Source organism: Neovison vison, chromosome 2, assembly GCF_020171115.1.
Source record: "Neovison vison isolate M4711 chromosome 2, ASM_NN_V1, whole genome shotgun sequence".
Classification (NCBI taxonomy): Eukaryota; Metazoa; Chordata; class Mammalia; order Carnivora; family Mustelidae; genus Neogale; species Neogale vison.
The window spans coordinates 46,471,255-46,485,805 of NC_058092.1; the positions used below are offsets into that span (position 1 = coordinate 46,471,255).

Sequence of the window (14,551 nt, forward strand, 5' to 3'; positions counted from 1 at the left end):
GTTCTCCCCAACACATCTGTCTCCTCCCACCCGAGACAGGGAGGTCAGACTGCACTCTCACCTTGACCCAGTCTCTCTGACTTTCTAGGACACACATTCCTTGACTATGCCCGACTCTCAGGCCGCCACTGAGAAGGGCTCCAGAGAAGCACGAAGAACCATCCTATCAGCGCTGTGCCTGCTTTCACTATCATCATTTCGATACAAACGGCTTTGGTAAGAAGCGTCTTCATAAAGACAGAAGTGACCATTAAATAACCACGGCAGAGTCACGGAAATGTGTTTTAAATTAAAATTTAAAAGCAATGCATGAGAAAGAAAAACTACCAACAGCAGACCCCACGGAAAGCCAGCCGCCTTCTAAATAAAAGCGGAAACACCCAAACGGACAGCTCTGATTTATCAAGTCTAAAGGCCTCTGGATTTGCATGAGAATTTCTAGAAGTGTCTTTCTCCATTACTCAGCTGACCCTTAAAACTACGGGAAGCTCCCAGAGCATGTTAATATTTGTGATTTAGAATGCACATATGTCACAGGCCCTTTTGCAAGGACAAAGAAAGTACAGTGGAGAAATGCCCTGACCTTGTTTTTCTTTTTCCTTTTCCATAGCACTGACTACTCTCTAACAGAGATTTATGTGTGTCTGTTGTTTTTCTCTCCGTCTTCCCACATTAGAAGGTAAACTCTACAAGGCAGGGACCTTCCTTCCATTCACCCTAGTATGCACACCCCTGGGACTACTCCTGGGCACACAGTAGGTACTCAATGAATATTGGTTGAATGAAGAAATGGATGGAAATTTAAGAGTAGTCCTGGTGAAGTGACCCAAGATCCCTGAATCCTAGTCACCTCCTCTGGGAAGTGAGGATAATAATCTGTAACTAACAGATGCGAGAATCCAATAAGAAAAATCTATGGGAAGCACTTTGTGCAGTGTCTGGCAATTCGTCCTCAACAAATGGCAGAAATAAGTAATACAATTCTTTAGAGCTGAATATTTAGCTTCGAAGTTTATCAAAAACAAAGCAAAAACCCACTTCTGCATCCATCCCAATGGACAGGGAACAGAGGGCAGAGAGAGGAAGAACCTGAGATCTTCAGCTTGGGCTCAGCCTGCTCTCCCACGGGCTCATCAGAGCACAGAATGAGAAAGTGAAAAGACTCCTTAATATTCTTTCACGACGGAGCCAGTGAAGTCCAGCTCATGAACTAGATACATATTTTGACAAAGTTTTATGGGAACTCAGCCAAATGCCTTCGCTTGCATGTTGTGTGAGGTGGTCCTCACGGTTCAATGGCAAAATGAAATCGTTGCCAGAGCCCACGCTGGCACACCATGTTTGCTCTCTGGACCTATAATAAAAAAATCTGGGGAATGACCATCAGCTGAGGAGATGGAGTCCCAGGGAGCGAGCAGATGAGCCACGCCCAAGGTCACCCAGCTTATTTAGGCTCTGCGGCTTTGAGACCATTGGCTCATGAACCCCTTCAGAAGTCCAAAGTGTAGCTGATAAACATTCCATCACAGGGCAGGTCTGCGTGATGACATCCCTAAACACAGTCTGACTTCCCTGCTGGAGAGCAAAGACTGGCCACGTGACCCTTGAAAGAGAGAGATGCTACCACCAGGAACCAGAAAGAACATGGGCCTGGCCACTGTGCATGCTGGGGGGCAGTTCCCAGCTGGGTAACTGGTTGGATATTTGGCCTTGGGCAAGTCCCTTCACCTCTCGGGGTCTCAGCTTTCTCATCTGTTTAATGGGAATAATAATACTTCCTTGGTTGAGTCCTTAGGGGATGGAAAGAAATGAGACCCAGCATGTCAAAGCAGCTAGCAAAGAAAACATGACCTCTTTACCTCCTGAAAGACCAAAATTGATAAAAATGATTCATTAAGGGAAAGATATTACATTTCTGATTTACCAGATCTGGTTGAAAACATTCACGGTTTCACTTTCCAGGGTAATAGGGACATCCTTCCCGCAACCCTCCCCACCCCCCCATCGTGAATTACACCCTGTCAAAATGATCTTCCCAAGGCAGCTTCCTCATAGTACCAATTTCTAAAAATATGTTGGTTTTGAGCTATATAAATTGATTCTTTATTGTGATAAATTAAAATCCAGTATCATCCAACAAGACACTAAACATACAGAGACCCAATTTTTCCCCCTTAGATGTTCAGCCTCTTTGATATTAAAATGGATCTGGGGCTGCTGTCAGGCGCCAGGGAGCCTGGGAGGCAAGGAGAGAGTGGAGACAGCAGAGAGGGAACAGACTGTAGAAGAAGAGAAAGGCAAGATAAGGAAGCCCAGGGATGGAAGAAGAAGCTGCCTATTTCCTGTTTTGTGAGCATCAGAGAGTGACTTGGGCAGCCCCGAGGGGTGTTCGATCCTGGGCCCCTCACTTGTGATTTGCAGGGAGTGGAGGAGGGGGAGAGGAGTCAGCCATCACTTCTTTTTAGGTTCTAGGTTTCCTCATTTGCAAATGAGTAGGTTAGTCACTGCACAAGGCACCGTCCACCCAGGACATCCCAGAGCTAGGTTAACTCTGAACCATGTCCATTGTTCTTTCCCGGAACAATGCCTGCACGGCAAAATGAGCATTTTTGGCTTTAAGGTCTGGCCCAGATGATCAGCATTTCATTATAAATTGACTTATTCAGTATTTTCTTGTAACTTTCTTCCTTCTCTTTTGTTCTACTGCTCCCTGATTGCCTTCCCTCCTTCCTTCAGTGTCCAACTAGCATTTCTGCCGCATGCCAGGGCCTATGAGAGACCCTGAAGATACAGCAATGGGGGAGTCAGGGCACCTCATGGAGTGTGTCGGTCCACAGAGAGAGCAGAGGATGCTGCAGGAACATTACAAAAAGATTTCTTCATTCTGCTAAGAGGACTTAAGAAGGTCTGTACCAAAGAGGGACAATATAGGTAATGATATAAAATCATTTGACATCTAAAGCTTTGTACATACCAACCACTATTCTAAGTCTTAAGGGATTAAATCCTCATTTAATCTTGCCCCATCCCTAAGACATAGGTACTTTCATTATTCCATCTTAAAGATAAGTAAAGGAGGCACAAGGTCTTTAAGAAAAATTATTTTACAATTATGCAACTAATCAAGAGTAAATCCATGATAGTCTGGATCTTGAGTCCATGTTCCTTCCACTCCATCCACTCTCTGGTGCCTGTACCAGACTGGCGAGGAGTGTGGGCTGTGGATTTTGAAAGACTCGACATGAATCCTGTAGGCAGGAAGAAATGCGTAAAGCACTTGGTCGAAGGAAGCACTTTGCCCTAGAAAGGTCTTAATTAATTTAACTATTGGTATTACTGTGGACATTACAAGACCTTAAAAAATGAGGTATTTACTGTGTAAAACAGGGCAAAGGACATTCAGGGTGGAGGGGCTGCCTTGAGAAAAATCATTAAGCTGGGCAGTGTGTGGTTTGCACGGCAAATGACATGATATGGTAGCTCCAGCCTTCTGCTCATCCATTGATGATACCCGCATGTCTGCCACATACAGTTGGGCAGGGTATACACTGCACAGCTTCCATGGGAATGAGACACACAATAGTCATCAAAAATGTATCACAACAATTCCCCAACAAAAGGCAATGACTCTTAAAGAAAAAGACCTGCTCCTGATTTGCACAAAGGCATCTTAAGAACTAAGGGAAGCCTTATAGTCACTGTAACTACTTCTCTGCACATTGAATAGTATCTGAGCTATAATGGGCATGGCTCAACCAAAACCCTTCGGTCTGACATTCTGGGCTTTATGATCTGGCCCCTGCCTATCTTCTCTGTTTTCTCTCACACTGATAGCTATTACCCATCCTCAGATCCAGAATAATAGACATCTCACTTTTTCCCATGCCTGCCTTCCTTCATGACTTTCCCACTATACAGGCTTAGTAAACACTCCCAATAATTCCCTTTGCCTGGACACTGGTCTTCCAATACCCCCAACTTCACATCTTGTCCATTTTTCAAGGTTTAGATCTTTCTTCCTAAATCATTCCATATTTTTTCAGATAGAAGAAATAATTTTTTAAACTGTCATAATTTTCACCTTTCTCTTACTTTATTAATTATTCTTGCCTTGAGTTTTTAGTTATTTATATATGTCTTACCTCCAACACCAGAAGTTCAACAAAGGAATGGTTTCAGGATGATTCATCCCTATCCACCAACTAGAATGCCCCTTTCACTTAAAAAGCACTTGTAGAATGAATGAATGAGTGAATGAATGAATGAATGAATGAACTAATGAAAATTGTGGCCTGATCTAAACAGGTATTCTTAATCTTTTCTAGTCAAACACCTTCTTTTTATAGCAAATATTTTGTAAGTCCTCCCTTATTGCCTGCAAATGATCATATAATCTACCCACAAACATAAAGTTCTAGCACATCAAAATGTCCTAATTGTAACAAAAAGAAATAACAGATGATTTTGGACAAAAAAAAAATGTGAATGTCTACATATAGACGCTTAGTTATGACTACAACAGAAGAACATAAGGACACTGTTACATGTTTACATTTTCTTATAATGAATAAATTTGGGTTTAAGAAGTGTTCAGTTCAATACTGCGGATGCTCTTTCCCGCATCATCTTACATTTTTAAGAAGGGTCAAATGAGTCAAGTTACACCGAACATGACAGGTACCATGAAACTGGCAAACCAGCACCATGTTGGTAACTCAAACCTGAAGAGTATCACGTGGTATGGATTTCCAAAATGGTGAACAGCTTTTATTGGGGGTCTGACAAAACCAAGTACTCCCCTCTTGTAGTTCAGTTGAATTTCTTGAAAATTCAGTATTATGGATATACTTTGCTTGTATGCAGAGTTAGGTTTTAGATTCAGTTCATTATAAAGAGGTTTGTTAATCTACACGAATGTCTAGTGAGACATGTGAAAGTTGTATAGCACAGGAAACACTCTATACTCCTTAGCATGTCTAGCATCCTTGGTCCCTAATAAATGAATAGGTGCATTAGGACCCTTTCCCAAAAGCTGTAACCATATATTGTCGATATAAAGTTCCAAAACATCCAGCACAAGGAAAGAACCAATGAAGTAGAGAATCAAGCTTGGGCGCTACAAAATGTGAGCTTGAATTCCATTCCTACACATAATAGCCTTGGGCAAGCCACTCATGCCCCCTGTAGCTTTAATAGACTCATCTGTAAAAGACAACAGTAAAACCCTCCAGAACTGCTGGGTGGCCTGTGAGACAGGACACACAAGAACATGCTGGAAACCACACTGTCCTGCTTAGTTCGTAAGTAGTCTTGGGAGAACTGTGTGTCGTGTTTCAGTGGTTCCCAGCCTGACGGGGATGCCCCAGAGACTCCCAGGTCCTACCACTCTGCTCTACAGCCCCTTCCTCTTCTTCCCTATCTCCCCTCCCCAGGCCCACTTTCCTTCCTCTTCCTGAACTGCTCTCCTCAAGCCTCACTCAAAATATCCAGTTCAAACTGAAGGAAGCACAGTCCTGTTTTTGATGGGATACAAGAAAAGGGACATCTGGTTTTCACTGAAAAGAACATTATTAAATTAGCCCTGAAATTTACGAGCAACCATTGCATTTAAAACATCATTAGCCCTCTATGATGAGAGAGAACGTTCAATCCTGGGGTCGCTCTGCACCTCTCCCCTGCTATGCCCTAGTAATTCTGCGTACATTTGCTGATTCTTAATCACTAGGTCAATTTATTTTTTTGTGCAGTGTGACTGAGCACCTACTATGTGGAAGTCATTGTGCTAACTAGATAGATAACAGTGACAAACAAAAAGATACAGCCTTGCTCATCGGCATGTTTACAGAAGTGCTCAAGAAATACTTTCTCCAGAGAAGAATGAACATACAAATCTTTCTCTTTAAAACCTCCGTGCATTTGGAAATAGTGTTTTTTCTTCCCTGACTCGCTTATCTTTTCCTCTTTAGCTCACTCCTCCACTGCCATGTCAGTGTGCCCTTTTCTGTGGAAAATTCCTGAATATACTAGGCAAAGCTTGGTCTTGATCCCCTGAGTCCTGACAACTCCATTCACACCTGGATCTTAGCCACTGTCAGTCTGTTTTGTGAGCCTGGTGAAACCAGACTGTGAACAGCTCAGGGGCAAGGACCACGTCTCATTCCTCTTTGAATCCCCAGGGAAACGGGGCATCACGTGGCACAGAAGGGGCATCCGATCTGTTCTTGCCCAACCACATACTGATTACATGGCCAGATTCCATCTGCAAGATAGTTCCAGTGCTGACTCTACTCCTTGAACCTTCCCTCAGGAAAGGTCAGGAAAATGAGTAATGGTGACAATAAAACAGAGAGAATACTGAGTCTGCTCTAGTATATATAAAAGCACATCATTTATAAAATTTGGCATTCCTAAGGTCTGAATGTTTGTCTCCCCGCCCCTCCAAATTCACATGTTGAAATTCTAGCCCTCAAGGGGATGGTATTAGGAGGTGGGGCCTTGGGGAGGTAATGAGGTCCCAAGAATGGAGCCCTTTTTGAATGGGATTAGTGTCGGGATAATAGAGGTTCTAGAAAGCATCCTGACCCCTTCCACCATGTGAGGACATGCAGCAAGAAGGCACCGACTCTAAGGAAGTAGGCTCTCCTCTCCAGACAACAAATTTGCTGGGGCCACGGTATTTGACTCCCCAGCTCCAGAACTGTTGGAAAGAAGTGTTTGTTATTTATAAGCTGAATCCTCTATGGTATTTTTATTAGAGCATCCAAACAGACTAAAGCAGGTATGTTTTAGGAGTGTTATCTGACGCATCAGGGCTTCTGGACCAGACTGCCTAGGGTTGACGCTCAGCTCTGGCTTCTTAATTTACTATGGGACTTAATTTGCATTTCAGTTTTTTCAGCTGTGAAATGATGGTAACAATAGCACCTACTTCCCAGAACTGTAACGTACTTCAGAGGGTACATAGAGCAATACCACATCAGGGCTGGCGAAACCAAATGAACAAGCAGTATTTACATGTGATTATGGCAACAAGATATTACATCATCTTGAAAAGATGCAGACTACTGCCCTCTGTCTTGAGAAACAGACTTATTGTTAGGGTCCTGCAATATTTATGATATTTTTAAAGGCAAAAATCTATAGCAATTCTATGGAATAAAACTGCACATCAAGAGAGAAGTCAATGAGTTTCCCCGGAAAGACAGAAGATTTGAAATTGAAGGTTTGTTCTGAGTCCACAGCCAAGTTAGAGAAAGATGCTCCCAAAATCTCAGTTTCTTTATCCGCACAAGGAAGATGACTTCACTCCTATCTGATTTGAGGCCCAAGTGACATTGATATGAAATCACATCCACTCCTGATTTGCTACAGCTCCTACTATTACCAGTAACAATAAGTTTATATATGACATTTTCTGCATTCACACTGATCCCTCTGACACATTATCAATATCTAGCTATCTGAAAATATGAACAGCTTTTCAATATTGATTTATTCCCTGCAATATGCTAATAATAAAACAGAATTTGCTCATGTAAGGATTGGGATCAAGAACCCTTTGAAATTCCAGACAAGGTGTAAATTGCTGCAAAGGGTCTCTTTAATTGGGATCAAAACATTTTTGACAGCTTTTGGATTTTAAAATTCTAGCTATTGTCACGTTCTGCAAATGTTTCTTTTTTTGGTTTGAAAAAAAAACACAGTCAAGCTTCAGAGTACTTGAGATATGATAAACAACTAAAATTTGTCATTCCGAATGACAAAACCCCAGCTTTCCATTTCCTTGATATGTAGGACAAAATACTTCACTTAAACTCTTATCCTGCACAATTCAGCTGGTCCCCTGCTGGGCGACAACAAAGGTTTAGTAAACTGTTGCTGCTCATAAACTCCAACGGAGGTTAAAAAACCCCCATCTATCTGAAGATAAATCACATCAACAGGGATGACTTTAAGGAAGAAACAGATTTTTAAATCTAGTCTCAGGATTCAACTTCGATGTGACTTTGCTCAATACTTCCTCCTCTACTTGACTCCCTTCCAGAATTTTTCCATCATGTGATTGTGGCTTGGACACTCCTAAGTGATGGGGAACTCACTAGCACAGAAGGTGGTCCAACCAACTGGTAGAAAATTCCTCCTCCTCATAAACCCATACTGCTTCAAAGAAACTTGTATGACCTGATCTTGGTTCTGTCTGTTGGGTCACAGAGAACAAGTCAGCTCCTTCTGCTACCACACAACTCTTGGGAGAGATGAACGCTATTAATAGGGGGTGTCGTGCCTTCTGCTGTCTCTGCTTCATGCTTTTACACATTCAACCCCTTCTACTAGCTTTCCCTAGACTTGTGTCAAGACATATTAACAAGCTCAGGTTGCAGAAGCCGGAGGCTACCAGGGCCCAATGTGAATCAAACAGAACTAGAGTGAAGTAAGCCAAACAGAAAACCTCTAACTCTGCCTTCTCCCTGATTCTCCACCAGGGATCAGACTCTTTCCCCGCCCCAAAGTCAAATGCTTTCAGCAAAAATAATGATTTTACTGTTGTTCCCTTTTGTGTCCAGCTGAAGAATCAAAAACAGCATGAGAGAGTTTGGTGTATCGTTCTTTGGGGCCAGGTTAGCTACCCTTGACTGAGGATTTAGATCTCAGTTAATATAAACCACCTCCCCTCATGAGTTATAATTCGGTGATGGGGATTTTAACGATCCCCTAGGCATAGCTTATCTGACAGTGGGTTACATAATGCAACAGCAGTGCCCCAAAACATGGCTCCTGGACAAGATAAAGTATCTGATACCCCACCTCACTCCTACTCCTTCGGTTATGTCAGCTGTCATGGTAGCAGGTAGACCAGAGAGACGATGACATAGATTTAGGCATATAAATCTCTCACTTAGGCTCGATCCACATTACTGGTCTCCCTCCAGTTAAGATGTTAAGAGAACCAATGACATCCTACTCGTTTCTACAAGCCCACACCTCTCTGCCTCCTGTGTGCAGCTCAGGAGGTTACACCTGTGCTAAGAAGTCTGGGTTCAACATAGTTTCTAGTCCTCCAGTGGTCTTGGACCCCCGCATCAGGACACTCTGATTTGCCTGTGTCCTTTCTCAAGTGTGAGGTTCAAGACCGAACACAGGTCTCCACATTGTAGTCTCCCCAAGAGAAGGAAAAACTTTCCCGGTTTCAGAAACGGTCCTTTTATTAAGGCAGGGGAGGCTTTCATTAGGTTCTCATTTCTTGTGCTGTTCAAGCTCCTTTATTCCCAGTGCTAGTGCCCTCATTCTAAACTCCCTTCTCCCAAAGCATCCCCAGGTAGGCCCATCTCTCTTGACCAGAGAGAGCTCAACTGCCCTGACAATATTTTGGGCTAATGGGAGGCCAAATCCCAGTTTTGCTTCCTATTTGCTCAATAACCTTGGCAAGGTCACTTATCCTGAGCGATAACAGGCATCAAGGCTGAGTGAGAAGATTCACGCGTCAGACTAACCTGGATTCTAATCCTGTCTCCAACCACCACTAACCTTCAATAAATTATGACTTTGTTTCTCTCCTCAGTATCTCCAGCTATAAACTTGAGAGGGTACTGCAATCTACCTCACAGGGCTGTCGTGAGGGTTAACAGAATTGGTATTTACAAAGGGTTCCCAATAATGCCTGGCACATATTATGTGCTTGATGAATTAATTGTTGTTATTGTTTTTCCCATAAGACTGCTGTGAGGGCGAAACTGAATCATGTACGTAACATGACTGATATGTATGTTAGTACACAGTAGGTACCCCATGCAGGGGAGTTATCACCACGAGCTTTTTTATAGTGGTAAACTTCACATAACTAAAAATTTACCATTCTAAGTATTTCTCGGCAAAGAGTTCAGGGATATAAAGTGCATGGACAGCGTTATACAGCGAGCCTCCTCCAATCCATCACAAGCGCCATTTTCTTCTTCCCAAATGGTAACTCTATACTCACTAAACACTCACTCTTCATCACATGCCCCTCCATCCCCTGCCGCAGGCCTTCACCCCAGCTGTTCCACTTTTGTCTCTCTGAATTTCATGTCTCTAGATACGTCACAGAAGTGGAATCCTACAGAATTTGCCTTTTTATAACTGGCTTGTTTCACTTTGCCTGTCTTCAAGTTTCCTTCGTGTAATAGCATGGGTCAGAACTTTCTTCCTTTTTCTGTGGACTCATATTCCATGGGAGGCAGGCACCGCATTTTCTGTATCCACTCATCCAATGATGGTTTCTACCTTTTGGTCGCTGTGAATAATGCTGCTATGAATCTGGGCAGACAAATATCTATCCTATTACTAATTATTCAAAAATATCGTCTCTTCAAAACCCATTTTTACCATGAAATTGTCATCCTCCTACCCATATGGGATCCCAATAGGAGTCAGAATAAAGGGGAGAAAATATAATGCAAAACGACTAAGGTTGAGTAACTTTGCTGGTTGAGTCTGGAGGTGCCTACAGCATTTGAAAATTAACTTGGGAAGTACAACGGAGGTGATATATGTAAAGTATTTTATAAGCTGTAAAACACGGAAGGAATAAAAGGAACAAACCACGTCCATCTGACTCCTGCTCTCTGGACCAAACAGAGCGCAGAACATTTTTCTGTTTTTCCCTTATCGTCAGTGAACAGGACACCACCAATGTCAGGCAGCCCTGGGGATGAGCGGGCGAGCTAATTGCTGCTGGGGGGGTGTTGATAAAAACACAAACCACTTCCTTGGCAGGTTCAACAAACACATCAGCCCTGACATTTCCTGGTCATGCGGTGACAGATTTTCCCAAGATGGAAAACTCCATTCTCTGCGATGAGAGCAATTGCAAGGTGGCACAGGCTAAACTCAGGAGACTCTAGAGGCTCTGACCAAGTCGAAAGACATTCATGCGTCTCCCTCTAGGAGGCATGTCGCTAAAGTTGCCAACACACCAAGAAATTTAACTTCAGCTGTCACATCACCCACCACGCTTCAAAGCTCATCAGTCTCTTGCTAGATTCCCGGCCTGTGTGACACTTTCGTCACAATCACACCGTCAGAAACACTGTGGCCAAGTCAGGGAAGAGCCTCCCTTTGATGGACGATCACAGTTGATCAAGTTTGTCAGTCGCTTTATGTGTTTTTATGCGTGTTTGATATTCCTGCCCAGAGAGGACAGGCTTTTAAGGGCACATCTGTCAATGGATTCAATTTCATCATGCCGTGTGCTTCTTTTACTTACCCCTGTCTTCTCGTCAAAGATTTTGATACCTCCAAAGGAGATGGTTAAAAAGATTTTCTGTTTGTGTTCTCCTTTGGAACGCGCGCCAGCAACAACGCCCTGTTGGAAGAAGGACACGGTGTTTACTTGAGAGTGTACATGTGAAGATTCCCTCCAGTCCCGGTGGTGGTCAGATACCTCCCACCAATACCACCCACCACTCGCTCTCTCACTCGCCCTTTCTATGCCTCCCTCCGCGGCGTGCTGGCCCCTTCTTGATATTTTAGGGTAACGGGTACCCTAACATTATAGCTAACACTGTATCAACAGACACCTGGATACTGATTCACATGACTACCTCAGATTTGCAGAACGCCTCCTTTATGCCTAGATATTGGCTCAGAATCCAAGACCCTAAGATAAATACAATAGGATCCTCTTATTAATAATATGTTGCTGGCCTTCATACTGTATATGGTTTCAACCTACTAAATAAAGAGGAGTCACAGAATATATTCCTAAATGTGATTTTATCTTTACTTCTGGAGACAGTTTTCACCATAATCAATTTTAGAGAGTAGAAAGAAAATAAAAACCACGGCCAGATTGCATGTCTCCTTTTGTCTGGAAAAAATATGATCACCAGAGTTACATGCTTATGGTTTGCAGTTTTTTACCCACACAAGTTTTCTGTTTTCTTTTATCCTTTTCAGTAGGAAGGTACCTAGCAAACACACCCCATTGATCAATGCCCCGGTCTCCCCGCTTTTCCAAACTTTTTATAAACCAAAGCTACGTATCCGAGTCAGTTAGAAGGCAAACATCACAATCGGCAGGGGTGTCGCTCTGCTCACTGCTCAATCCCGGGTGCTCAGGACAGTCCCGGAGGGAAGAGGCACTTTGTCATTCTTGCAGGATGAATGTGCTATCCAGAGACCTCCCACAGTTGATAGGATGTAAGTTAAGGGCAAAGACACTTGCTTTTTAAACTAGCTTTTGTGGTGGCCAGTGACAGGGAAGCACGGGCTTCCTATGAGGGTGTTACTCAGAGGGTGAGGACAAAGAGATCTGCATTAAGTGTTTTTGGAGCTTCTAACCCCATCATCGCTATCAGACTGCCCTGAGTGCAAGATCAAGTCCAATTATCAGCAGTTATAATTCTGGGCTTCTAGGAGTAGAAAAGTTGAAAATCAGCATGACGTCATGTTTCTGGGAGATAAAAGTCATCTGTGCTCATGTCAGAAGAGGTTGTTCACGACCCCAGTGTCAGAGAAGCAGTGGTATTCAGAACAGGGATGACCAGCAGGCACAGGGACGGGGCACCCCCTCTGAGGCTGTTTGGTTATCCTCACTGTGGGTACCAGCAATGCTCTGTGCAATCCAGACAGCTGGTTTATGCTCCTGGCTCTCCGTGATCTTGGGCAAATGACTTAATTCTCACTGCCACTTCCTCAAGTGGAAACACTATCTTTGCATGGGGAGAGAATTAAATGAAAATTTATATCAAGTACCCAGTACGGTGCCTGCAACACTACAGGGATGTCACAAAAGTTAACCTCTTCTAGTAAATGAATGACTGTCCCTAAAACTCTGTGCTCAGGTTCCTGTCTGGGGACCTACTAGCAGGAAATCCACTCCCTCCCGAGTCACCCATTCATTCATGAGTGCCAGTTACATCCTTGCAGACATACAGAATGTCAGAGCTAAAAAAGTCTTCCACATTTCCTGCTGACAAGTGAGGAAAATGATGTCTATGAGGCGGGGGTCAGCTGTGCTGAGGCGGCATAGGGGGCTGGCGGAGAGCTAAGCCTGCAACTCAGCTCTCCAGACTTTTGCTGCAGGGGGCACCTAATCCTTCCCATGGTGGCTTCTTTCCAGCAAGCCAAAAACCTCTCCAGGTAACCCTCCCCAGTGTTGCTCTTTCGGTCCCTCAGGACCGCGGCTCAGTGACCAGAAAACCCTCTGGCACTGCCTGTCCTCTCAAAAGTTGAAGAGAGTGACTCATCCCCCAAAGCTAAGTCCTCTGTCTCTGTAACGGTCCTGCTTAACCAGAGGTTTCTAGAGTCCTCAATGTGCAGCTTACTTTTCTGTGAATTCACTGAGGGGAGATTCTAAGGAACATGAGGAGAATGGCCAAAGTAGGTTTTTACAGCCCCAGGGCTGCAAAATTCTGTAATTCTTATTTCTAGAGCCATCTTTTTGGGGACATGGTCTCCGAACCCCACCCACTTTGCACCTCCTTGGTTCCCTTTTCCTCCCGGTCCTTACTGCCATCTGACATACTTATTGGTTCATCTGGTGACCGTCTGCCTTTGCCCAGTAGAACGAAAGCTCATTTGTGCCAGGAACTCTGTTTTATCCATCCTACGTGCCCAGTATTGAGAATGGAGCGCAGCCTCAAGCTGCAAGTGACTCTCCCTGCCTCAGGGAGTGGGCCGGCCGGACTTTGAACCCTGGGAATCTTCACCTTGAATTCTGGGTTCTTAGCTGGATTTGGAATCAAACACCTGATGCGGCTACCTATCTGTAGCTGGACCTCCAACTTCCGATCTCCAGACGTAGCACAGAAAGGGAACGAGAATTATCTCCGTCATAAAGGGAAGGGCTGGAGGGACTGGGTCAAAGGAACGGGGAGTCCTTCCTTCTTGTTTAACTCCTCTTAGGAGAGAACATCACAGTCCTTGGTGGGCAGAGGGCGGCACCTCCACTCAAGGAGAACTGCACCAACGTCTCTATCCTGGAAACGGTCCTCACAGTCCTCTGCTCCCTGAATCACTGCCGCCTCTAACAGCAAAATGCAGCTGTACACAAGAGGGGATGGGCGGAATGGAAAGAGCCCACACATGTGTTCCAGGAGCATTCCTGCTTGGGGCTGCTGCGGGTGGCTTTCCATGACAAATGAAAGCGGGAAGGACTATCCGTGCAGGGCTGTCTTTGGGGAAATAAAACTCTAATTTTATCAAGCATGTTTCTCCTGCGAGACAGGACCTCGAGTCAAGCTCTGAAAAATTACGCTAAGGCCATGCAAGTTTGCCAGCAGACGGCATGCCTCACGGTCTCATCTCCCCACAAGATTATTCACTGCCGGGATGCAGAACCAGCAGAGGTCCAGGAGACAGCTCGGACTGGGCAGGGGGGTGGTGGGGGGGAGGGGGTGGTCAGAAGATGTGGCAGTAGGTGCCTTTCCGGTCTCTGTGCCTCACATTAGTCACCTAAGTCACTGCTGGAAATCTGGAAAATACAGTCAAGCATTTTCTTGGGGACCTACTCTTATGTGCTATAGGTTCTCTTCCCTGTCATATAACGTAGCCCATGCCCTAATCCTAGAAA

General features: G+C 44.2%; 1 protein-coding gene across 6 annotated transcripts in view; it reads right to left on the reverse strand.

The window, feature by feature from the left end:
* The window catches only part of DAB1 (DAB adaptor protein 1), a 591,361-nt gene that overhangs the window by 125,347 nt on the left and 451,463 nt on the right, over nucleotides 1-14,551 (reverse strand). For all 6 annotated transcript variants that reach the window (XM_044238331.1, XM_044238332.1, XM_044238333.1 and 3 more), the window contains exon 4: nucleotides 11,243-11,341. In XM_044238331.1, coding sequence (XP_044094266.1) covers nucleotides 11,243-11,341 — 99 coding nt within the window. The remainder of the gene's footprint in view (nucleotides 1-11,242; nucleotides 11,342-14,551) is intronic.